Source organism: Schistocerca cancellata, chromosome 6 (genome assembly GCF_023864275.1).
Source record: "Schistocerca cancellata isolate TAMUIC-IGC-003103 chromosome 6, iqSchCanc2.1, whole genome shotgun sequence".
NCBI lineage: Eukaryota > Metazoa > Arthropoda > Insecta > Orthoptera > Acrididae > Schistocerca > Schistocerca cancellata.
In genome coordinates this window covers 593,290,447-593,316,586 of record NC_064631.1, presented here as the reverse complement: position 1 = coordinate 593,316,586, position 26,140 = coordinate 593,290,447, and the positions used below count along the sequence as shown (strand labels likewise).

Here is a 26,140-nt window from a genome sequence, read left to right as displayed (position 1 = left end):
GTAAAGTTATAGCTGGAAATAGAGGACCTTAGGTCTTAAGGTATGACTACACCATAGCCAATCAATCACCAGTAACCACTACAACTATCAAACATCTATGAATGCCCACCAGACCAGTTTAGAATCATTCTTGGTAAATATATTGCCAAGGAAGGAAGATTCAGACTGCAACTCAGAAAGCCACAGAGGTAGTCACTTGCAAAAGCCTCATCTACGCTGGTTTTGATTTTATTTGTCAGTATGAAATTCATACCTAGTTCAGAAAATAAGCAGACGATTCGTCACAACTTTTAGACAGCACATGAACGTCATAGAGATGGTCAAGAATTACAATGAGAGACGATAAAAGAGAGACCACGGTCCATCGTGGAGAGCGTTACTTACAAAATTCCAAGAACGAGTGTTCCAGACAAGAAATATACTACTTCCTCGGCCATATATCTCGGTTAATAGCCACAGGGGCAATATTACAGATACTGATGATCATACAGAAAGTCGTAACGCGTTGTTGGCTTGGACACCCATTAGTAGGACAGGTTCAACCACTTAACTGGAAAGGTTTTCCTTCCTGGACAGTACAGATTCCTTTTCCTTTATTGTTATGACATAAGACTGTCATGCCTGTTTTTATCCCAGTGTGGTATTGATTTTCTTTTATTAGATGTTCTGCATATGTGGGGTTCATATGTTCATTATTCAGTGTCCTTACATGCTCTTTGTACCTGATATTAAAATTCCTTGTGGTCTGCCAAATGTATTTGGAGTTGCAGCTATTACGTTTAATTCATTTTTTCACCTTTTTCTTCTTTCACAGGATTCAGTTTCTTTTTTGTTGTGCTATTTGTCTCTAAGGGTATGGTAATTCAATGTGTTTTGAAGGTGTTACTAATTTCACGTCCATGTTGTCTGTGCTGTATTATGGTGCGCCAGTTTGTGACTGTGTTGTGAGACGAGTTTCCCAGGATGAGTGTATGGTGAGTGTTACTGTTACTTGTTGTTGCATCAAGATAATTCCTATTTTTTCTTTCTTCTGTTTATGTCTTACTTTCATGGTGTTGTGTCCCATATGTACTGTCATGCTCATGTATTCATTCTTTTGTGCTACGTTAGTGGTAATGTTAACTCTTTGTGACAGTTGTTTTAGCTCAGAGGTGTTCTGCATAGTCAGTAAACCATATACAGGGTTATTACAAATGATTGAAGCGATTTCACAGCTCCACAATAACTTTATTATTTGAGATATTTTCACAATGCTTTGCACACACATACAAAAACTCAAAAAGTTTTTTTAGGCATTCAAAAATGTTCGATATGTGCCCCTTTAGTGATTCGGCAGACATCAAGCCGATAATCAAGTTCCTCCCACACTCGGCGCAGCATGTCCCCATCAATGAGTTCGAAAGCATCGTTGATGCGAGCTGGCAGTTCTGGCACGTTTCTTGGTAGAGGAGGTTTAAACACTGAATCTTTCACATAACCCCACAGAAAGAAATCGCATGGGGTTAAGTCGGGAGAGCGTGGAGGCCATGACATGAATTGCTGATCATGATCTCCACCACGACCGATCCATCGGTTTTCCAATCTCCTGTTTAAGAAATGCCGAACATCATGATGGAAGTGCGGTGGAGCACCATCCTGTTGAAAGATTAAGTCGGCGCTGTCGGTCTCCAGTTGTAGCATGAGCCAATTTTCCAGCATGTCCAGATACACGTGTCCTGTAACGTTTTTTTCGCAGAAGAAAAAAGGGGCTGTAAACTTTAAACCGTGAGACTGCACAAAACACGTTAACTTTTGATGAATTACGAATTTGCTGCACGAATGCGTGAGGATTCTCTACCGCCCAGATTCGCACATTGTGTCTGTTCACTTCACCATTAAGAAAAAATGTTGCTTCATCACTGAATACAAGATTCGCACTGAACGCATCCTCTTCCATGAGCTGTTGCAACCGCGCCGAAAATTCAAAGCGTTTGACTTTGTCATCGGGTGTCAGGGCTTGTAGCAATTGTAAACGGTAAGGCTTCTGTTTTAGCCTTTTCCGTAAGATTTTCCAAACCGTCGGCTGTGGTACGTTTAGCTCCTTGCTTGCTTTATTCGTCGACTTCCGCGGGCTACGCGTGAAACTTGCTCGCACGCGTTCAACCGTTTCTTCGCTCACTGCAGGCCGACCCGTTGATTTCCCCTTACAGAGGCATCCAGAAGTTTTAAACTGCGCATACCATCGCCGAATGGAGTTAGCAGTTGGTGGATCTTTGTTGAACTTCGTCCTGAAGTGTCGTTGCACTGTTATGACTGACTGATGTGAGTGCATTTCAAGCACGACATACGCTTTCTCGGCTCCTGTCGCCATTTGGTCTCACTGCGCTCTCGAGCGCTCTGGCGGCAGAAACCTGAAGTGCGGCTTCAGCCGAACAAAACTTTGAGTTTTTCTACGTACCTGTAGTGTGTCGTGACCATATGTCAATGAATGGAGCTACAGTAAATTTATGAAATCGCTTCAATCATTTGTAATAGCCCTGTATATGGTGGCTGCCAGTTTTTGAGAATCTGGATGCTTTGCTTTCTTGTGTTTTATCATGCCTCTACTTTTTCTTTCCGTAAAATGATGGAGTTGTGTCTGTTGTTGGAATTTTCAGGTAATGGTAGTAATTTTTTTCTCTTCTGTTCCCATGTCTATAGAGAACTAAATGTTGCGCTGTATGCTATTTATGTGCATGCCCAAAGCAGTGCAGAGTGGCCACACGGTTAGAGGCGCAATGTCATGGATTGTGCGGCTCCTCCTAGGGCATGGGTGTGTGTATTGTGCTTAGCATAAGTTAGTTGAAGCTAGTTTATGTAGTGTGTACGTCTAGGGACCAATGACCTCAGCAGTTTGGTCCCTTAGGAATTCACACACATATGCATGCATGCCTAAACTGTTTATATCCTCATATGGTTCACCTGAAAGGCATATGATATTGTCTACAGGGTGGTCCATTGATCGTGAACGGGCCAAATATCTTACGAAATAAGCGTCAAACGAAAAAAACTACAAAAAACGAAACTTGTCTAGCTTGAAGGGGGAAACCAGGTGGCGCTATGGTTGGCCCGCTAGATGGCGCTGCCATAGGTCAAACGGATATCAATTGCGCTTTTTTTAAATAGGAACCCCCATTTTTTATTACATATTCGTGTAGTAATTAAAGAAATATGAATGTTTTAGTTGGACCACTTTTTTCGCTTTGTGACAGCTGGCGCTGTAATAGTCACAAACATATGGCTTACAATTTTAGACAAACAGTTGGAAACAGGTAGGTTTTTTAAATTAAAATACAGGACGTAGGTACGTTTGAACATTTTATTTCGGTTGTTCCAATGTGATACATGTACCTTTGTGAACTTATCGTTTCTGAGAACGCATGCTGTCACATTGTGATTACCTGTAAATACCACATTAATGCAATAAATGCTCAATATGATGTCCGTCAACCTCAATGCATTTGGCAATACGTGTAACGACATTTCTCTGAACAGCGAGTAGTTCGCCTTCCGTAATGTTCGCACATGCATTCACAATGCGCTGACGCATGTTGTCAGGCGTTGTCGGTGGATCACGATGGCAAATATCCTTCAACTTTCCGCACAGAAAGAAATCCGGGGACGTCAGATCCGGTGAACGTGCGGACCATGGTATGGTGCTTCGACGAGCTATGTGCCGGACATCCATCGTGTTGGAAGTACATCACCATTCTGTCATGCAGTGAAACATCTTGTAGTAACATCGGTAGAACATTACGTAGGAAAACAGCATACATTGCACCATTTAGATTGCCATCAATAAAATGGGGGCCAATTATCCTTCCTCCCATAATGCCGCACCATACATTAACCCGCCAAGGTCGTGGATTTTCCGTTGCCCAATAGTGCATATTATGCCGGTTTACGTTACCGCTGTTGGTGAATGACGCTTCGTCGCTAAATAGAGCGCGTGCAGAAAATCTGTCATCTTCCCGTAATTTCTCTTGTGCCCAGTGGCAGAACTATACACGACGTTCAAAGTCGTCACCATGCAATTCCTGGTGCATAGAAATATGGTACAGGTGCAATCGATGTTGATGTTGCATTCTCAACACCGACGTTTTTGAGATTCCCGATTCTCCCGCAATTAATCTGATACTGATGTGCGGATTAGCGGCGACAGCAGCTAAAACACCTACTTGGGCATCATCATTTGTTGCAGGTCGTGGCTGACGTTTCACATGTGGCTGAACAGTTCCTGTTTCCTTAAATAACGTAACTATCCGGCGAACGGTCCGGACACTTGGATGATGTCGTCCAGGATACTGAGCAGCATGCATAGCACACACCCGTTGGGCATTTTGATCACAATATCGACCTTTTCCGAAATTGGTAAACTGTCCATTTTAACACGGGTAATGTATCACGAAGCAAATACCCTCCGCACTGGCGGAATGTTACGTGATACCACGTACTTATACGTTTGTGACTATTATAGCGCCATCTATCACAGAGCGAAGAAAGTGGTCCAACCAAAACATCTTATTTCTTTACGTACTGTACGAATATGTAATAAAAATGGGGGTTCCTATTTTTAAAAAAACGTACTTGATATACGTTTGACCTATGGCAGCGCCATATAGCGGGCCAAACATAGCGCCATCTGGTTTCCCCCTTCAAGCTAGACGAGTTTCGTTCTTTGTAGTTTTTTCGTTTGATGCTTATTTCGTGAGACATTTGGCCCAGTCACTATCAATGGACCACCCTGTGTATATCTGTACCAGTGCAAAACTTACACCCACCTCCCACTCACATACATGTAATGTTTTCTGTTATACGTATAAGGCAGTGTTTGTGTGTGTGTGTGTGTGTGTGTGTGTGTGTGTGTGTGTGTGTGTGTGTGTGTCTGTGATTTCCTCCCACACTCCTGGATCGATTTTAACCAAATCTTGGACAGCAAACCTCACGAGTATCATCGTAGTGTGTTAGATAATCTGTTACATCCAATATGAAAAATGTGTTTTTCCAGAGTATCAGCTGTCTGGTCTACCTGCTCAGCAGAGCAGCCTACATGTCAAGAGCAAGAAACGATTTTTCAGCCCCAACATATAGGCTGCCATGCAAGATAGGCAAATTGTGTAAATCAGCCTGCCTTATCGATCTGCTTAGCAAGGTAGCCTCTATGCCAGGTGCAAGAAACGATTTTCCAGCCCCTGATGTGTAGGATCATCCTAGATGGAGGTATGGATAGGGAGAGAAGGATACAGAGAGGGTGGATAGAGAAAATGGGGAAGGAGGGTAGCGACAGAGACAGAGAGGGGAAGGACAGGGAGTGGAGGAAGAGGGGGCACAATGTGGAGGTGGAGAAGGTGGACACCATGGAGAGGGAGTGGAGTAGTGGGGTAGATGGACAGAGAGAGGAGTGAGGAGCAGGTGGTCAGAGAGAGGGTGAAGAGGAGACAGAGACAGGGAGGAGGAGAAGATGAAGTGACAGGGGGAGTGGTGAAGCGGAGATAAAGGTGGGAGGATGAAGTGAATTTTATACATATATAATAGCCTTTTTCCCACATATGTTTTCAACACAATATTGTCTTTGTTTCATACATAGATATGTGACGAGATTTCACTGAACCAGCAGTGATTACTAACCACTACTCATTAAATCGATAGAGTCATTTTTAAGAAGAAAACCTTAAGAACGAGTGTCTCTAAGTGGAAAAAGATATTTCAGAAGCTGTACCTACGCCACTCACGCGAAGCAGATAACTGGATTATAAACAACCTGAAATGCTTACAAACGCCACAGAGTGCCTACACCTTGCCATTTCATAGAGGCGTAACCAATCATTTTAAAAAAAGAAGTAGCAGGACTGTGAAGCGTCAGCGTGTATTTTGTCTCTAAAAAAAGTTGGTCCCCATCACGTGATCTATAACTCCTAGACGTTTGATGCAAAGAATATTATTTTTATAAAAAGTAAAAAAAATGAGATAATGAACTCATGTGGAGCAGCATTGCCAGTTGTCTGGGGAGAGGAGAACTGGGTCCTAGGGAGTGAGATACACATTGGAAGAAAACCGGCAAATTGTTCCTTGTCACTCCCTTGTAGGTTGCACACAAGTCTTTCTACTGTCTGAGGGGACTCACTGCTAGGTTTAAAGTGTTTGGGGGAAGCTGCTGACTTAAGGTTATACATTCCGCATTTTGATGTGCCTTGGACTTCCTGCCATTGGAGCGTATTCTGTCCCCGTGGTAATGTGTTTGGCAGTGGCTTCTGCTGGGTGCTTATGGCGTACCCAAATTAATACGTGTCTGCGTAGCTGCTGCTGGGAGCTTACGATGTCTAAATTTTAATGTGCCTACAGCAGAGAGTTTACGGTGTGCTCGTGTTGCAGGCGGTGGTGCGCAAGTCGCGCGTGGCGTGCAAGTGCCACGGCGTGTCGGGGTCGTGCAGCCTCATCACCTGCTGGCAGCAGCTGGCGCCGCTGAGGGAGGTCGGTGAGTACCCCCAGCCACGTCTACTCCAGCGCCCACCTCTGTCTGCTGTGACTGCCTATGAGGGGCACGTTTGTTGCTCCCAAGTATCACAACGTTTAATGCAAATGACCAGTTATTCTCTCACTGCTACTTGTGGGAGATCGCATGACCCGGACAGCTATATGCTCTGCATTTTAATACTCTGTACCTTTCTGTGATCCAAACGTGTCATTGTTCACACAGAGCTCCAGAGCCCTCTAGACGCACGTTTGCCTCCACGTTGAGTAGAATCGTCAAGAGTGAAACATTAGACACAGGCATGTAAGGTTTTCGAACTTTATAATGCGACCGTGTTTTTGATATCTTAGTTAATCTTTTCCTCTTTAGCGATCTTCTTCCAATCTACGTATGGTGTCCACATTCCAAGATGCAACTGAATATGTTGGTGTCTACAGACAGCGAATTTCACATCTACTACCGATACAGCACAGAACTGATGATAGGACGGCAAAAGTACCGTCCCGGGGCTAGAATATTTGTCGCGTTGTTGGAAGGACCTAGTTTGTTTCGTATAAATGAAACTCCTTCATTCTAATTATCGTTCACTTGAATGGCGCCTGACAAGGGACGATAATTGTTTTCGGCCTTGCTTCTTCAGCGCTTGTATCATGAATTCAAAACAAATGGAAGCCTGCATCTTTGTTTTCGCGGTGCAATGACTGAGCCATTAAATTTCTGGCGTGCAACTGCATAAACACTATTTCTTGTCAGTGCTTTGGTTCACAGACCACAAAGCATTTCTCACGAGAACCTGTCTAATGCGTCTGCAGGATGAGCTCTACACTTAAGTTTCTTCACTTTGAACGAAATTGATATTCTCCACATCAGACACGTAAGGAGCTACGGATAGGACGTAAGGTTGACATAAGGATCGAGGAAGTGAAACATGAAGATTTAAATCCACCGCTTCCTTGTCATATGTGGAAAGCCTATGTTCAAAAATAAGTCGGATCTTCACCAATCGTTAAAGTGGCTTTTGACCCTCCACAGAAGATATCAGCACTTCTGGGTTCCGTGAAAGACGACTTGATGCCCTGCAAGGCTGAGGTTTTTAAGAGCCCCTGCATCAATGTCCTTCCGTATATAGGGCAGACGACTCGTTCTTTCCATGAAAGATGCACCGAACGCCGTAGGTACACCAGTGTCTTACAACTCAGTAAATCGGCTGTTGTAGAGCATTGCGTCAACACCACTCACTCTATGTGACATGAAAATGTCAAAATTCTACCGTCGACGTCGACTTCACCCTTTTGGGATTAGATGGTGAAAGCAACAGCTAAAATTCGTTTGGCGAAGAATTCAATCAATATAGATAGTGGTTGCAGCTTGGATAAATGGAATACGGTCCTTTCTTTAATGAACATGCAAATATGTCGCTGCAGTGCAGCACATACTGATAAACCCAGCATCGATCGACCACGTGGCCACAGACTTAAATTATACATACTTCTATGTCGCCGATCAACGCCTCTGGTGATTGTATACACACTACTGGCCATTAAAATTGCTACAACAAGAAGAAATGCAGATGATAAACGGGTATTCATTGGATAAATATATTATACTAGAGCTGACATGTGATTACATTTTCACGCAATTTGAGTGCATAGATCCTGAGAAATCAGTAACCAGAACAACCACCTCTGGCCGTAATAGCGGCCTTGATAAGCCTGGGCATTGAGTCAAACAGAGCTTGGATGGCGTGTACAGGTACAGCTGCCCATGCAGCTTCAACAGGATACCACAGTTCATCAAGAGTAGTGACTCGCGTATTGTGACGAGCCAGTTGCTCGGCCACCATTGACCAGAAGTTTTCAATTGGTGAGAGATCTGGAGAATGTGCTGGTTAGGGCAGTAGTCGAACATTTTATGTATCCAGAAAGGCCCGTACAGGATCTGCAACATGCGGTCGTGCATTATCCTGCTGAAATGTAGGGTTTCGCAGGGATCGAATGAAGGGTAGAGACACGGGTCGTAACACATCTGAAATGTAACGTCCACTGTTTAAAGTGCCGTCAATGCGAACAAGAGGTGTCCGAGACGTGCAACCAATGCCCCCCCTCCCCCACACCATCACTCCAGGTGATATGCCAGTGTGGCGATGACAAATACACGCTTCCAATGTGCGTTCAAAGCGATGTCGCCAAACACGGATGCCGCCATCATGATGCTGTAAACAGAACCTGGATTCATCCGAAAAAATGACGTTTTGCCATTCGTGACACAGGTTCGTCGTTGAGTACACCTGTCTGTGATGCAGCGTCAAGAGTAACCGCAGCCATGGTCTCCGAGCTGATAGTCCATGCTGCTGCAAACGTCGTCGAACTGTTCGTGCAGATGGTTGTTGTCTTGCAAACGTCCCATCTGTTGACTCAGGGATCGAGACGTGGCTGCACGATCCGTTACAGCCATGCGGATAAGATGCCTGTCAACTCGACTGCTAGTGATACGAGCCCGTTGGGATCCAGCACGGCGTTCCGTATTACCTTCCTGAACGCACCGATTCGATATTCTGCTAACAGTCATTGGATCTCGACCAACGCGAGCAACAATGTCGCGATACGATAAACCGCAATCGCGATAGGCTACAATCCGACGTTTATCAAAGCGGAAACGTGATGGTACGCATTTCTCTTCCTTACACGAGACATCACAACAACGTTTCACCAGGCAATGCCGGTCAACTGGTGTTTGTGTATGAGAAATCGGTTGGAAACTTTCCTCATGTCAGCACGTTGTAGGTTTCGCCACCAGCGCCAACCTTGAGTGAATACTCTGAAAAACTTATCATTTGCATATCACAATATCTTCTTCCTGTCGGTTAAATTTCGCGTCTGTAGCACGTCATCTTCGTGGTGTAGCAATTTTAATGGCCAGTAGTGTAGTATGTGGCCGCATGCGCAGTGGCGCGGGTCGCGGGTTTAAGAAAACGGAGAGAATACTGTAGCTTCAGTCTGTCGGCTCAGTCTGAAGATGGTAGATCGTTATACTGCCGAAGTATTAGGAGAAAAAGTAAGGATTATGATGGAGCAAGCCCGGAATTCAGTGGCTCAAATAGAAGTGGTTCTTGCTAGAACTTGGTTTCATTATTTAAATACAATGACGGAAGAAAAATGGCAACACCGAGAGTGAGTTGTGCGACATGAACGGAGGTTGGTAGGCGTGCTTGTGTACCTGAAAGATGATTTCTAGTCAGATTTCGCGCCTGTCGCGTAAGAGTGGCACTAGTAGCGCCAGTATGATGATGCAAATCAGGTTTGTTTGAAATACACGCGGAAACGGTCGTGAGCGTTAGTTACCGTCGAGATTGTTTCATGCTAGTTAAAAATGGCTTCAAGGCGACAAAAACGGCCTTATCAACACCTCACTGAGTTTGAATGAGGTCGTGCAATAGGGGTACTAGAAGCTGTAAGATCCTTCTGCGATACTGCAGAAAGGCCTGGCAGGACTGTAATGACTGTACATGACTGATAGCACGGGTGGTCCCGACACGTGCGGCCGCAAGGACACTCGGCTCCGGACGGCCACATGGTCCAACGAGAGAGGAGACCATTGTGCTCGGCGTATGACTGGCGCATCGTAATGCGCCTGCAAGCAGTAATCTGAGCAGCAGCTGGCATCACAGCTACACAACGGACTGTTACAAATCGGTTACTTCAAGGACAGCTACGAACCAGACGCCCCATAACGTGCATTCCACTGACCCCGAACCATCGTCTTTTTTGACTTCAGTGGTGTCAAGCGAGAACTCACTGGAGGGCAGGGTGGAGGTCTGTCGTGTTTTTTGGTGAAGCTGGCTCGGTGCCAGTGATGGCCGCGTATTGGCTAGAAGGAGGCGAGTTGAGGGCCTGCAGTAAATCTGCCTGCGGGCTAGACACACTGGAGCTACACCTGGAGTTACGGTCAGGGATGTGATTTCGATGACAACAGGAGGACTTCCTCGGTTACCCCACCCACCGCCAATGCAAAATTGTACGTCAATGTGATAATTCGGCCTGTTGTGCTACCATGCGTGAGCAACATACCAGAGGGTGTTTTCTAACGTGATAACGCTTGCCCACATACTGGTGTTCCATGCTCTGCGGAGAGTCGACATGTTGGGTCCAAGCCGTGTGTCTTTTCCCTGTGAGGTTGGTAAGGGAATGTGGTATCTTTCGTTTCCGAAACAGGTGGGTAGAGGTCCCCTGTGTGAGCAGGAGCTTGGCTGATGACTGCAGCACAGAGACCTCTATGGGCGCATTAGGCAGGCTGTGCTGAGGGCGGTGGAGTTTGTGCCTTGGCAGCTCGATCACCATATCCATCTCCAGTCGAACATATAGGGGGCATCACCGGACGACAACTCCAGCGTCGTCCACAAACAGCATTGCCTGTCCGTGTATTGACCGACCAAGTGCAACAGGCATGGAACGCTATCTCACAAACTGACATCCGGCACCTGCGCAATACAGTTCATGCAACTTCCTGGCAGATTAAAACTGTGTGCCGGACCGAGACTCGAACTCGGGACCTTTGCCTTTCGCGGGCAAGTGCTCTACCAACTGAGCTACCCAAGCACGACTCACGCCCCAACCTCACAGCTTTAATTCCGCCAGTACCTCGTCTCCTACCTTCCAAACTTCACAGAAGCTCTCCTTCGAACCTTGCAGAACTAGCTAAGCCATGTCTCCGCAATATCCTTTCTTCCAGGAGTGCTAGTTCTGCAAGGTTCGCAGGAGAGCTGCTGTGAAGTTTGGAATGTGGGAGACGAGGTACTGGCGGAATTAAAGCTGTGAGGACGGGGCGTGAGTCGTGCTTGGGTAGCTCAGTTTGTAGAGCACTTGCCCGCGAAAGGCAAAGGTCCCGAGTTCGAGTCTCGGTTCGGCACACAGTTTTAATCTGCCAGGAAGTTTCATATCAGCGCACCCTCCGCTGTAGAGCGAAAATTTCATTCTTGAGACAATTCATGCTCTTTTCATGCTTGCTTTCAATATTCTGTCAGTTACACCGGTAATTAATGTAGCAGCATTTCACATTTGCGATGGGTTATCTCTCTCTTACATTAACCTGCGATCTTGCAATGTTAACCACTTAAATATGTTACCTGGACAAATGTATTCCCAAAATTTCATTATTTTTTAATGATGTGACTTTTTTCTCTCAGTGTATAACAGTTTTAAGTTTTTAAGCCTAATATGACTTTGATTAAACATTATCTGTACGCATTGAACGTATTTATTGGTGAAATTTGACATGAATTTACTGAAAGAATTATGCCGTGGAACTGAAAATATTGTTGGACCTGTGAATATCGACGAAGGACAATTTGTGCTCTGCCTCCCTTGCATCTCGTAATCTTTTGCAGCGGGTTACTTATACACTGTAAGAAAACGCAATCATGTACCTGTCTGTGAAATGTACACAGCTTTTACAAAAAGGCGAGATTGCGACTATGGGAAAGACAGGCCAACGGTTGCCGAAGAGTGTGCAGAGAGTGTGTAAAACCAGTAGCCACGGTTCTAATAAATCTATAGTGAAATAAAACAGCCAGAATAACGGGCGTTCCAATCACAAATGTGAATCAAAACTGACATGGCCCATAGGCACACACTGCGTGGCTGAGTGTAACTGAAGGTACAGCCCTCACAGACTCATACGTTAATCATAATTACGAAAGGGACTGAGATAACATATTGATGGAGAACGACCAAAATAAGGATAAATTATTGCTTTAATCTTGACTGATAATCACTGCATATAGTATGGATAATTAAAGAAGATAGCTCGTGCGAGACATATAGTTCCTCCAGAGCACTGCCTCGTGTGCTTACCGTGAAATGGCTTACGGTGCATCTGTACTGCAATAAGTTCTTATCGTCGTTAGAAATTACTCACGCCCAACTGTTGGCAATGTGGACAACGTCTGTTTTGGAGCATTTGTCCGAATTGATGAATTCAGTGTTTCACTGTTGTTCTGGATGTAGGTCCGAGAAATGTCTCCATAAAATTGCCGTCAGTGATATTTCTGCACATCATCAGTAGCTCAGTTAATTTCCTCCGCAGTGGCGGCTTCCGGTCAGAGGTATCAGGTGTCCTCCTGCTCATCTCAGCTTGCCTCCACCCACACAAACTTTCAGTATCAGATGAGAGGTTTGCTGGAGTCTTTCTGAGGCATGTAGGACACTGATGAAAGTTTTTGTCACGAACTCCACCGCCCTCAGCACAGCCTGCCTAATGCGCCCATAGAGGTCTCTGTGCTGCAGTCATCAGCCAAGCTCCTGCTCACACAGGGGACCTCTACCCACCTGTTTCGGAAACGAAAGATACCACATTCCCTAACCAACCTCACAGGGAAAAGAAACACGGCTTGGACCCAAAGGCTTTCCTGATTCACGTACATCAATAGTGTAAGGGAATCTTTGCTACAGTGGATGCCTAGTGCGCTGAAGGTTGTAAGAGGAGAGCGACAAAAGCTTATCTCCGAATGAACAGCCATCTTTCTACACATCCCAGCTCGATCGCCCAAAACCGATTTAAAATAAATACAAAGAAATGTCTGTTTACCACCTGTCTATGCCATTTAATTGTACAACTAATCGTTTATGCACAATCACTTTTCAAGGTTAATGAAAGTCAGAGAAGCACAAGTTGCAGGAGTAACAATACCGTATAACAGGCAGTTATAACCATCAAATTCACAAGAGTCACAAACGAGGCATTTTTGAAAAAAAAAGAAAAAACTGAACATTTGCATTACTCAGAGTTACATTTCTCAAAATAAATGTTGCTGCGTTGTCCAACATTCTTATCTTATTGCTGATCATAGTAGACTTTCAGCGAATAGATTAAAAGATAGCGGAATGGAACAGCTGAAGGAAGGAAGATTAGACTTCAACGTCCCGTCGACATCAAGGTCATTAGAGGCGGAGCACAATCTCGGAATGTTTCAAGGATGGGGAAGGAAATCGGCCGCGTCCTTTCAAAGAAAACATCCCGGAATTTGCATGGACCGATTTAAGAAAATCACGGGAAACCTAAATCTGAGTGACCGGTTGCAGATATGAACCATCCTCCTTCCGAAAGCGAGTCCACTGTGCTAACCACTGCGCCATCTCGCTCGGACGAATGGAGTAGCTCGGGGCAAATATGTGGCTGATAATTCTTGACAGACGAATGGAAAAACTGGTAGAAGCCGACCTCGGGGAAGATCAGTTTGGATTCCGTAGAAATGTTGGAACACGTGAGGCGATACTAACCCTACGACTTAACTTAGAAGAAAGATTAAGGAAAGGAAAACCTACGTTTCTAGCATTTGTAGACTTAGAGAAAGCTTGTGACAATGTTGACTGGAATACACTCTTTCAAATTCTGAAGGTGGCAGGGGTAAAATACAGGGAGCGAAAGGCTATTTACAATTTGTACAGAAACTAGATGGCAGTTTTAAGAGTCGAGGGACATGAAAGGGAATCAGTGGTTGGGAAGGGAGTGAGACAGGGTTTTAGCCTCTCCCCGATGCTATTCAATCTGTATATTGAGCAAGCAGTAAAGAAAACGAAAGAAAAGTTCGGAGAAGGTATTAAAATCCATGGAGAAGAACTTTGAGGTTCGCCGATGACATTGTAATTCTGTCAGAGACAGCAAAGGACTTGGAAGAGCAGTTGAACGGAATGGACAGTGTCTTGAAAGGAGGATATAAGATGAACATCAACAAAAGCAAAACGAGGATAATGGCATGTAGTCAAATTAAGTCGGGTGATGCTGCGGGAATTAGATTAGGAAATGAGACACTTAAAGTAGTAAAGGAGTTTTGCTATTTGGGGAGCAAAATAACTGATGATGGTAGAAGTAGGGAGGATATAAAATGTAGACTGGCAATGGCAACGAAAGAGTTTCTGAAGAAGAGAAATTTGTTAACATCGAGTATAGAGTTAAGTGTGAGGAAGACGTTTCTGAAAGTATTTGTATGGAGTGTAGCCATGTATGGAAGTGAAACATGGGCAATAAATAGTTTGGACAAGAAGAGAATAGAAGCTTTCGAAATGTGGTGCTACAGAAGAATGCTGAAGATTAGATGGGTAGATCACATAACTAATGAGGAGGTATTGAATAGAATTGGGGAGAAGAGGAGTTTGTGGCACAACTTGACAAGAAGAAGGGACCGGTTGGTAGAACATGTTATGAGGCATCAAGGGGTCACCAATTTAGTATTGGAGGGCAGCGTGGAGGGCAAAAATCGTGGAGGGAGACCAAGAGATGAATACACTAAGCAGATTCAGAAGGATGTAGGCTGCAGTACGTACTGGGAGATGAAGAGGCTTGCACAGGATAGAGTAGCATGGAGGGCTGCATCAAACCAGTCTCAGGACTGAAGACCACAACAACAACATGGTCACTGTGGCTTTGGTGTTGTACTACTGAAGTGAGGACGAACTGAAAATGACGTAGTATGGCGTTATTGTTCCCTTGTCAAGTGTACACAATTTTCCTTGTGGCGTCTTTCTAGCTTTACGTCCATTGATTATGTATGAGATTACCTTCAGTTCATAACAGAAGTGCGAAATATACACACAGCACAGTTCAGTTATCTTAGTGCTTGAGTCCAACGATGGCACACTTATTCTCTTTTCATTTTATTCTTTTCACCTTCTACTCAATTTTATAGTAAATATTTCAACGGCAACATGATCACCAGGTTAAGCTGGGCTTGAAAAAACTTCTATTGACATCAGATCATCATATAACATTTGAGATGCAGTTACAAAATGGGAAGCCGAGATTCAAGTAAACTGTAATTAGTTTAATCCAGATCGGCAACACACGCTTGGTAAGCCTAGGGGACCGTCTTGGCCACCCAGCGAAAACAGACGGATTCTGAATGATTATAGCGAGCCGATGTGATGATGCAGCTGTCTAGTTCAAACTATGAAAAAACCTATGGTGTTTTTATGGTATCCACCAGCGTAGCGCAACCCTCAATTCCCTACTAATATGAAACGGATGCTGCAGCTTTTTTAATGATCATGTGGAATAAACGATTTATTACGTATGCGAAAATCGTATTTATCTTCTAGATCTTTTACAGCTAAAAACCAAAAAATAGCTAAAACTCACGCCCAAATATAATTCTGTAACCTCTCTGTACTTCTGTCACCTTCCTGAAGCAGTTAAAAGCATTAACAATGGCAGTCTACTCAGGAGCCACCTCTTAGTTTCGTGTAATAAACGACTTACTGACGCCCAAAGCACATCAGCATACATAAAATCAGTATACGAAGCATCCATGTTATAACACATCTACATAAACAAAATACAAGCGGAACGCTCTATCATGTGACCTATTTGTGTACAGTAGGAAGAACGCTATTAGCGCCTGCTACTGCTAACCGCCGATAACAAGAAATAAACAAGTCATCTGACGGTCTAGCGACGGTGCTTTCAGTAACGGATATTCCGTGAATTTACTACAGTTTTCAAAATAATTGCTATTTATATCTGTATCACTAAATATTATTAAAAATGCCGCAGAGGAGTATGTATTAGCCGAACGCTGGGCGGAAAGTATCCAGACGAACACAGCTGGAGGAAACGAGAAACCTGAGACAGTACACGCAGCGTATGTTGTAGTTGTAATAGTAGTACACTGTGCAATTTTAATCAAATTTGTGCGCTCTCACTTAGAATCAGTGGAGGATGGTTAGAATAGAAACTCTGAATTTTTGGGTTTACTTGGGGACAACACGGTACGTGAAAAGTGACAAAAGGTTAAGTTCGTAGCCACGTAAATTTAGCATCAGTGACAACTTATTTAAATTACACAAAAAATTTCTTCTAGACTCCACATCTGCATCCGTTTTCTGCAAAAAACTCTGAAGTGCATCGTAAAGGGTAATTCCCATTGTATCTCAAATTAGGATACTGTGCCCTAAACCCGTGTATTGCTTTTTTGTCGCGTCATGTCCAGTTAGCAGTGTTTATTGTTTTCCATTAATTTCGACCGATTTCAAAGCCAAAAGCAACCTCGGGTGACTCAAGGGTCAGGTGTAGATTTTTCAGTTGGATACCACTTGAGTGACTCACGTGTCCCTATCCTAAACCAGTCTACTGGCGTCCTACAGATTAACGTAGAATTCGCCCCACGAGTTGTTCCTGGAGAATTTTCACATCGTTAAGGGACGGAGGTTAGGTTAAAGGTAAAGTGAAATATTCCGTGCTCCGATAGAGATTCTATCCCGATATCTTTCGGATTCCAGGCCATAGCTTTAAGCACTTGAACACCAACTCCGATATCCTCAGGTATGTAGCGTAGTAACTAATGTGTTAGACAATCGCAAATGTATCATGTAACCATAAGGCAGACACGAGTGGAAAGTTCATGAATTTTGTCTGAAATGAGGCGGTTGAATACGGAAAATACTTAATGCGTGCATGCCATCGCGAAAGACTCTGAGCGCACAAGTTGTTTAAAGAATAACTTAGAAACGAAGGATTTTTAGGCACATATTTACATGTGTATTTGGACTTCTTTCGCTGGCTATGTGTAAAGTAACCGCCAACAACCTTTGCAAAGATATTTCTATAACATATGACATTGTCCGCAGGTGCCAGCTAGTTTCTGGGCAGCGCGTGGCCGCATCGCCAAGTTGCTTTACAAACCTTTCAAACGTGTTAATCTTAAACATCGATAACCTGCCCGTCCATCGTCAGCCAGAACGTTCCTCTACGCTCACGCCACCTGTTGCAAAGTTAGTCGCAAACCAAACATAGTGGAACACACGAGGACTATTTGGAAAGCAAGGAACCATCGGACGCAAAAAGGAAACCACAGTGAAAATGTGATGAAGCTTTCCATAGAAGTGTTGGGCAGTGCCTCTAGTAAGCCTGCAGATAGCGTCACGTCGCTCTTCTCAGTTGTGAGCACACAGTGAGCGAGCAAAGATGCCTAAAAAATAGTATATGCCGCCAGGTATGGCACCTGATAAGAGGTTTCGCCTGATTCCATGCTACCCCACTTAACATTGCTGTCATGCATTTCTTTCTTCATGGCAGTTCTCGTCTGCAAATTTCAGGAGCAATGAGGATACTCCTGCAGCGTTTTCGATGGTATTTGATCACCCATCATACAGCCCGAACCTGGCTCCTTCTGATTTTCATGTGTGCTCAAGTCAACCGCTGGCTATGAAGACAACATTTGGGCACAGACAACAGGTTACAGATCAGCGTAGAAAATTGTCGGTAACCACAGGAGGCTCTCTTCTATGAAGAAGATACTGGAAAGGTAGGCTCTCTTCTATGAAGAAGAAGCTAGTGTAATGCTACGACAGACGTCGATGTCGGAGCGGCGACTATGTAAAGACGTATCTGGAAGGTGTAGTAACTGATGCAAATAGTTTTAATTTTCACTGTGGTTTCCATTTCACCACCTATCGTCCCTTACTTCTCGAACAGCCCTCGTACATATGCGTGTCCGTGCGCTCTTTTTTGTGACATTTATTTTCTCGCTTTTGTGGTTAAGTTTAGATAAAAATACCTGCTGAATAAGGAAATTAAACGTATGTACTTTATCTTGCATCATATCTTTATTATTTCGTTGTTTATGTTGTACATTTATAGACAGTATTTCTATGCGTATTTTTGTTACGTCAAAATCTTGAAATTTTAATGTTTTAATAACCTGCCGGCCATTGTCGAGCTATATTTCTGTCACAGGCATGAAATTTAGAACATTAACAATTGTTTACCACAATAACATCGGCCATTTTGATTTTTATTCATTGAAAATGAAGTGTTAAATTAGTTAAAGTACTGAAACACAGAAATGTTTCTTTTATTCTGTCGTATATTATTCGGGAACAGTCAAGAAATTTACCAGAACAGTTTTAACGATATTTTGAAGCACCTTAAAGAGAAGAAAATGGATGTCAATTTTCCGTTTATGGGATAAAAACTTGCAGAAGTGTTCAAATGTTCAGGTTGCGAAGTAGTAGTGCTTCGACATATTTCAATTGTGCCTTCAAGAAAAAAATGGATAGCCGCTAGTTACAAACACGAACATCTCGTGCAAATAAATGAACAATTGCTTAATTCTTCGACTGAATTACTGGTTTGTTGCTCGACCTCCTAAAACATTCCGAAAATTAAGTGACTGCAGCAATCGTCGAAAAACTCAGGATCTACGACAGCAGATATTTCTTGAGGAGTTGACGTATGCAGCTGGATTGAGTTGGCGCACTTCGGAGAACAATGACGCATCAAAATTAGTAAAAGATATAGTTTTCACGCCAGTCTCAGCCGCGAAATTGAGTAAAAGTTATTACTAGTGTGCAAAAGCAAACCACGAGTGGATTGTAGCAGAAATGAATTACACAGATTGTTGGTAAGTTCACACTCATAAGTAAGTATCAACAGCCCAAGTCACCGTATGAAAAGTGTCCCGTTTTCGCAAGAGGCAATCTAATGGTCACAAGCGGTCTTTACCTCTAGATGAAAATGATAGCGACGGAACTGCACGGGAAGGGAGAGATGACGAAAAGAACGATGACCAAAATTTTAACACTGAATAAAGTTGTATTGTAACAGTTTGGCTGAATGCTTTGTAAACGACGCATAACTAAGGTCAAGTAATGTATTTAATTTGATTCCATTGCGGAAAAAAGCGTAAAATAATTCTGACCGGTTTTTGAGTCCTACGTGCGCCACTGGTGGAGACCGGCCGTCGCTCGGTCTGCCGGGAGCCGGCCCTCGCGTGCGTCGCCGCTGCTGCTGATGGGTTACAAGCTGTTACAGGCGCGTGTTTGTTTTCTGATTGCCTATCGGCCAGGCCGGGCTTCAAACGGAGGCCGCCGGATGAGGAATGGATTCCCCGCCACTTGAAATTACATCGACCCCGCGACGGCAACCGCGATAAAACGCGCCCGTTATCTGTCACCGCGAGGTACTGCCCGCCACCTGCTCACTAAATTCACGCCAACTCAGCGCCACCAGTGGAAGAGCCAGTTTCTGCCACGGATATGGAAGCGTCCAGTTTTAAAGTGGTTCCCGTCGTCCTCTTAACGAACAGCACAATCCCATCACTCTGTCCGTCGCATTTCACCTCTTGCTTTGAAGTACGTGATATTTATTGACAAGCGGACACCGAAGTCCAATAAATAACATGATCTGCTCACAAGAAATGTATGAATTTTTAATGTGACTCAAGGACGTAGCTGTGGTCCGTGCTTTTGGCAACTTGGGTTAGTCTAAGTGACAAAATATTTTATCCGGCATAACAATAATACATGTCAGCATATGATCTTTGAGAACAGCAATCAAGGAAACTGCACAATTTATTATCTATTTGTAAGTCCACCGTGCCATATAGGATAGTAAATGAATCAGGAAAACAAAATGTGTGCTGAAAGTCTTTGAAAAAAATCTGCAGAAAATTAGCATCGTCAATTTCTGGTAGTAAACATATGTTTTCAGGAGGAAGACATTCCCCAGACGACTGGGATTCACAGTCATATTTACACCATGCATAGAAATCCACATTTGCAGCCACTTCAGTATCAGAGTCAGTTTAACGCTTTCGTGAAATGCATCTTCAAGCACAGACAAATAGCCCACCTACCTACTGCATCTGTACGAGACGTTTCACCCATTGGTCTACATGATGATGTGTCACGCAGACTACCACAAGTTACTGTAGTAGTACCTCATTCTAGAAAGAGCAGCTAAATCATCTGCATCAGAGGCTTATTCAAATTACGAATTTTTTGCGGTCTCTTCAGTAACCTCTCCCCAGCAGTTCATTACACGATTAGCCAGAATTTCGTCTGTCATGAACCATGCAACCTCTATGAAGTCATTCATACAGATATGAAAGAAGTATTCACGAATGTCAGTTTTATTTCTCTAACTATAAGAAGCAATCAGAAGTGAATAAATAATATACCTATAATAATTACATTCAACCAAGTGCATAAGCTGGTTTTCGTGATGTTGCAAATTTTCAATAATCATCCTACACGCGAACTGTCAGCCGAAACAATTTACATTATCTCAGCGTCTAACATTTTAGAGATAATTTACGAAATAATGTTCTCTGGAATGGTTATTCTTGACTATAAGAAGTTTTTCACAGCATACAATCAGTAAAATTGGATGTAACTAGGAGCTTAATTCATGGCAATCCATTTGCATGCACGTTCTTGCAAAAAATATAAAACTTGTAACTATTCTTACAAACGATTTATATTTTATTGTGTAGGAAATGTCACTGTGAATTAAACTAAACGTAGTTTATCTCAGAAATTATCAAAAGAGTTAATTCACAGGTGACAAATGCTAGCTGAACACAGACCCAGTTCTGAAGACGAGTGCCTCAAAGCCTTATGTAAATGTTCATACCATTACACCCTTATCCGCTGGTACCTCAAGCCTGTCGATTTAGAAACATAAAACGGGAATTCATACATATCAGATAAACTATTACGAACACATCAATACCAATACAGTCGATTGTTTGTACTAAATAAAGTCACAAACAGAGTTCAAGAACAATGATATATACAGATTAGTCAGAAACGTTCGGAAAAGTCTGTAAGGGCGTTGCAACGTTGCACGCGCAAATTCAACTGGCACGCTGGATACAGTTGGTCAGTTGTTCTCATAGAGCAGGTGACAGAGCTCGAGACTGCTCAGCCTGTGACTCGGGTTGATTTTCAGTATTGTCCAGTGTCCAATTTTTCTCTCGCTGTCTCGTCCGGTTTCAGGAAACCAAACGAAGAACACGTCTGGCAACATTGTCTCTGGCGGACCACTTGAATTTGCGCGTGCAACGGCCTAATTTACTAACTTCGATGCTAATTAACTAGAGAACGACACAACGTATTTAATTTTTATCTTGACAGTTATTTCTCAGCACAACCTACTCTGCAACACCCTTGTAAGCTTCTCATACTGTTTCTGACCATCCTGTATATTTAGCAGTCACTTAAAGGATTAAACGTCTTATTCGCCGGTCTGCCAGTCCAGCAATTCTCATTCACATTTCGTTCATTTCAGAAGGTAAATGATGATATAGCTCCTTGAACAAGCAACTAATATTTTATTGACTCTGGTTGCAAAGCTGGTCGCAGGTGATGCTCGTAAAACGGCCACCTTTCCGAAAGCTGGTCGCAGGTGATGCTCCAAAAACGACCACCTTTCCGAAAGAAGCGGCGACACTTCCCACGCAACCCACCCTCGACAATGAGCGGGCGCGTACAGCGCAAGCTGTGGCTGGTCTGTTCGGTCGATGGGGCTGGGAAGTACTGTGCCATCAACCATACTCCCCGGACTTAAGTCCTTGTGACTTTGATTTGACTCCAAAGACGGAGGAACCACTTCGTGGCATTCGCTTCAGAACTGTTCCAGAGATTCGACAGGGAGTAGAGCGCTCCATTCTCACCAACAACAGAAACTACGCCTTCCACATCGCTGGCAACGGGTTTTACACGACGCTGGTGACTACTTTCAAGTTCAGTAACAGGTGCAAACATGCAACTCTTTTGTATCGGTTGTGAATAAATAGTTGCCATTATTTAAGTTCGAAACCTCGTATTTATTATTATTATTATTATTATTATTATTATAGGCGATTAGACCCTATCGGATCACGGAGAGCTGTTATGTTACGAATGTGTTAAAAATACGTATTTTTCAGTTGATACATTCTAAAACGCGTGTTATAATTAATGTTCATTAACTGCTGTACATACGTAAACTGTACTGAATAATACCATCATCTTGATCATCATCAGTGTTCTGCCCAAAGTCAGGTGCCCACGTATTAACTCTCCATGCTCTCCTGTCTTCGGCCATTCTCTTCAGGTCCGCGTAATTTTCGCTTCCCTTTTCGTATTCCTCCTTCCTCTCAGTCTCCTCCAATGAACTGGACCTTCCAAAGCGTCTGTCAGCGGGCATTCCCGTCTGAACGAAAGTCCCATCCAATTCTTCTTCCTTTCTCTTATAACCTGCAGCAGTCTTCTCTTCTCCAAAACTTCCCAAAACTCTTTCGTTACTTACTGTTTCCATCCCGCTTATCCTCTTCATTCTTCTCTACATCCCCATCTCAGATGCTCATAGTCTTTTCTCATCCTCTCTTCACAGTGTCCATGTTTTTGCCCTGTATAGTGTCACACTCTAGACAAAATACTTACAAATTCCTTCCCTCGGACCTTTATATAATCTGCCACATAATAATCTCCTCTTCCTATTGAATCCCTGCTTCGCTATAGCAATGTCAGTTTTCACCTCCTGATGGCATCTCAAGTCCTCAGTAATCGTGATAATACAGAGAAGAAGTAACAATGGCCAAAAAAGTGTTCCGTCTCGGAAACCGTTCGGAATAGGACATATACTTATATGAAACGTTTTGCTTCAAATGATAGTGCGGTGTCATATCTCTGAATATACACCATTCCTCGGAGATGAGGCTCACAGCAGCACGCGATGCTGTACGTCATTCGGATGCACTATGAACGGGCTGTTGTCGGCTTTTCAGACCTTGGAGCCGCTACTTCTCATTCAAGTAGCTGCTCAAGTGGCGTCACGTAACTTAGTCGGTCTTGCTTGAGTCCTCCGCCCGAGGAAATATCCCTGGCTGTACTAGGTTTTGAATGGGGGTACAGTAACTGTCTGGTAACTCTCAACCGAGGTACTCTCAGAATTGCCATTATACCACCCCCCACCCCCCCCACCCCCAATTTTGTTCCGTAAAGAAAAACATACTGAATTCTATCTGCTAGGCAGTCCTGAGTCCAGCCATCAAGCTATTTTAGTTCAGTAACCGGCAGTGAGGAACTGTATCGAATGCCTTCTGAAAGCAAAGGAAAACGGCATTGACACGGACGCCGTCGTCTACGGTGATTCGTGGAGGAACAGAGGGAAGTGTGTTTCGCTAGATCTCGGTGTTACAAAGAGCGTTACGTTTTCTGTAGATTTTTATTCTGCAAAATGTCATAATGCGATCCATAAATCTGGGACGTCAGCGGTGTACGTCTATAGTTAAGTACATCTGCCTGACGAACATTTTTCAAAACGGTCAGTACGCATTTGTCATGTAGCAAATGGGGAACAGTTTTGGCTCGTTGGTCAGCATAGGGCACGGGACGTGACTGCAGTGTATGAGGTGTTGTGGTGGTGTTGGTGTTTTGAGCGGGGCAGCCCTTGTGGCGGCGGCGCCTACCTCAGAGGTGTGAGTACGGTGCCTGGTCGCAGCCGTGTCGTTAGCATAACGAGTGTAGGGGGGGGGGGGGGGGGGGGACAGGCAGATAGCGCCGCCGCGACTAATGGATCGCGCCATCCCTCCCTCCAGTAATTAAATAGCGCCCACCGGACCTGTCGCCTCCGTAATGGCGGTGCGTGGCAGTGATAACTTTATACGCAGCCAGGTATGCACGGGACTTGTACCGTATTTATCGTGTACGTGCGCAGCATGCCTTAATCGAGCTGTGCCCAAGGGAAAACGAAATGTACAGAGCGCGAAACGAAAGGTCTCCAGCAGTAGCTTAAATGAAATGATGTTTGGAAAGAAGATCTGACTGTTTTTAATCAATAATAGCTCACGCATTGCACAATATTTCCGGAGCTGCACAGCAATGCGTTGTTGCCTGTGCATTGCTGCTTAATCATACAAGGAGGAAACATTATCGTGGAAACATTTTTCAAAATATGATGATTTTTGGGTTGCAGCTTGTAACACAGTGACTTTTGTCGAGCACAAAACGCACGTGGAACGGCCACAGAATCTGCCCAGACCAGCCCTCACCACAAACGAAGAGAGAGTAATAAAATTAATCATTTAATACTGATCACGGATTCGAACTCCAAATAAAATTCCGACTAAACTGATACCTAACTCACAACAGTCCATTAATTAATCAACAATTCGTCAGGCTCAGTTACTGAATTGATACTATTAAATTACTTTGCCTACGTCCACAGGCGCTGCCGAGGTATTGTCTACTGTGATGACAATCGGTTGACGGGAGCAGGACAAATTTAATACTCCCCGTTTAATTAACATAGAAACTGCCCAAGATGGCGAAATCTAGCTTGGTTTTCTGCCATTGTTTCGGAACGCTTGGCGAGAAATTCTCCTGCCAGGAGGTGTCAACATCGCGAGGTTCAGGGTAGACAGTTACCGCCATTCAGTGCCCAGTGCTTCCTGTTACCTTGGGAACAGCCTAGGTTAGTCATCCCCGAACCAGCGAAACACACTTGACCTTTAGAGTTACTAAGCACTTCGCAATTACGATGGTTCCGACTGTAATACCGCTACGTCACATTTACGTCTACGTGATTACTCTGCTATTCACAATGAAGTGCCTGGCAGAGGCTTCAGTGAACCACCTTCAAACTGTCTCTCTACCGTTCCACTCTCGAAAGGCGCGCGAGAAAAAAGAGCACTTAAATTTTTCTGTTCAAATGGTTCAAATGGCTGTGAGCACTTATAGGACTTAACGTCTGAGGTCATCAGTCCCCTAGAACTTAGAACTACTTAAACCTAACTAACCTAAGGACATCACACACATCCATGCCCGAGGCAGGATTCGAACCTGCGACCGTAGTAGTCGCGCGGTTCCGGACTGAAGCGCCTAGAACCGCATGGCCACACCGGCCGGCTAATTTTTTCTGTGCGAGCATTGATATCTCTTATTTCATCGTGATCATCATTTCTCCCTATGTAGGTGGGTGCCAACAGAATGTTTTCGCAATCGGAGGAGAAAACTGGTGATTGAAATTTCATGAGAAGATCCTCTCGCAACGAAAAACGCTTTTGTTTCAATGATTACCACACCAATTCACATATTATGTCTGTGGCACTATTTCCCCTCTTTCGCGATAATACAAAACGAGCCGCCCTTCTTTGAACTTTTTCGATGTCATCCGTCAGTCCCACCTGATGCGGATCCCACACTGCACAGTACTACCCCAGAATAGTGCGGACAAGTGTGGTGTAAGCAGTCTCTTTAGTAGACATTTTGGACCTTCTAAGTGTTCTGCCAATGAATCGCAGTCCTTGGTTTGCCCTACCCACAACATTATCCATGCGATCGTTCGAATTTAGGTTATTTGTAATTGTAATCCCTAAGCATTTAGTTGAATTTACAGCCTTCAGATTTGTGTGACTTATCGCATAATTGAAATTAAGCGAATTTCTTTTAGTAGTCACGTCAGTAACTTCACACTTTTCCTTATTCAGGGTCAATTGCCACTTTTAGCACCACACAGATATCTTATCTAAATCAGTTTGCAATTCATTTTGGTCATCTGATGACATTACAAGACGGTAAATGGCAGCATCATTTGCAAATAATCTAAGACGGCTACTCAGATTTTCTCCTATGTCGTTAATATAGATCAGGAGCAATAGAGGGCCTATAACACTTCCTTGGGGAACGCCGGATATTACTTCTGCTTTACTCGATGACTTACCGTCTGTTACTACGAACTGTGACCTTTGTGACAGGAAATAACGAATCCAGTCGCACAAATGACTCGATATTACAAAGGCATGCAGTTGGTTTAGAATACGCTTGTGAGGAACGGTGTCGAAAGCCTTCTGGAAATCCAAAAATATGGAGTCAGTTTGACATCCCCTGTCGATTG

At 43.8% G+C, this 26,140-nt stretch overlaps 1 protein-coding gene across 1 annotated transcript in view; it reads left to right on the top strand.

Annotated features, from left to right (window-relative positions):
- The window catches only part of LOC126191533 (protein Wnt-5b-like), a 326,244-nt gene that overhangs the window by 233,058 nt on the left and 67,046 nt on the right, over positions 1 to 26,140 (top strand). The window contains exon 4 of the mRNA XM_049932437.1: positions 6,391 to 6,493. Coding sequence (XP_049788394.1) covers positions 6,391 to 6,493 — 103 coding nt within the window. The remainder of the gene's footprint in view (positions 1 to 6,390; positions 6,494 to 26,140) is intronic.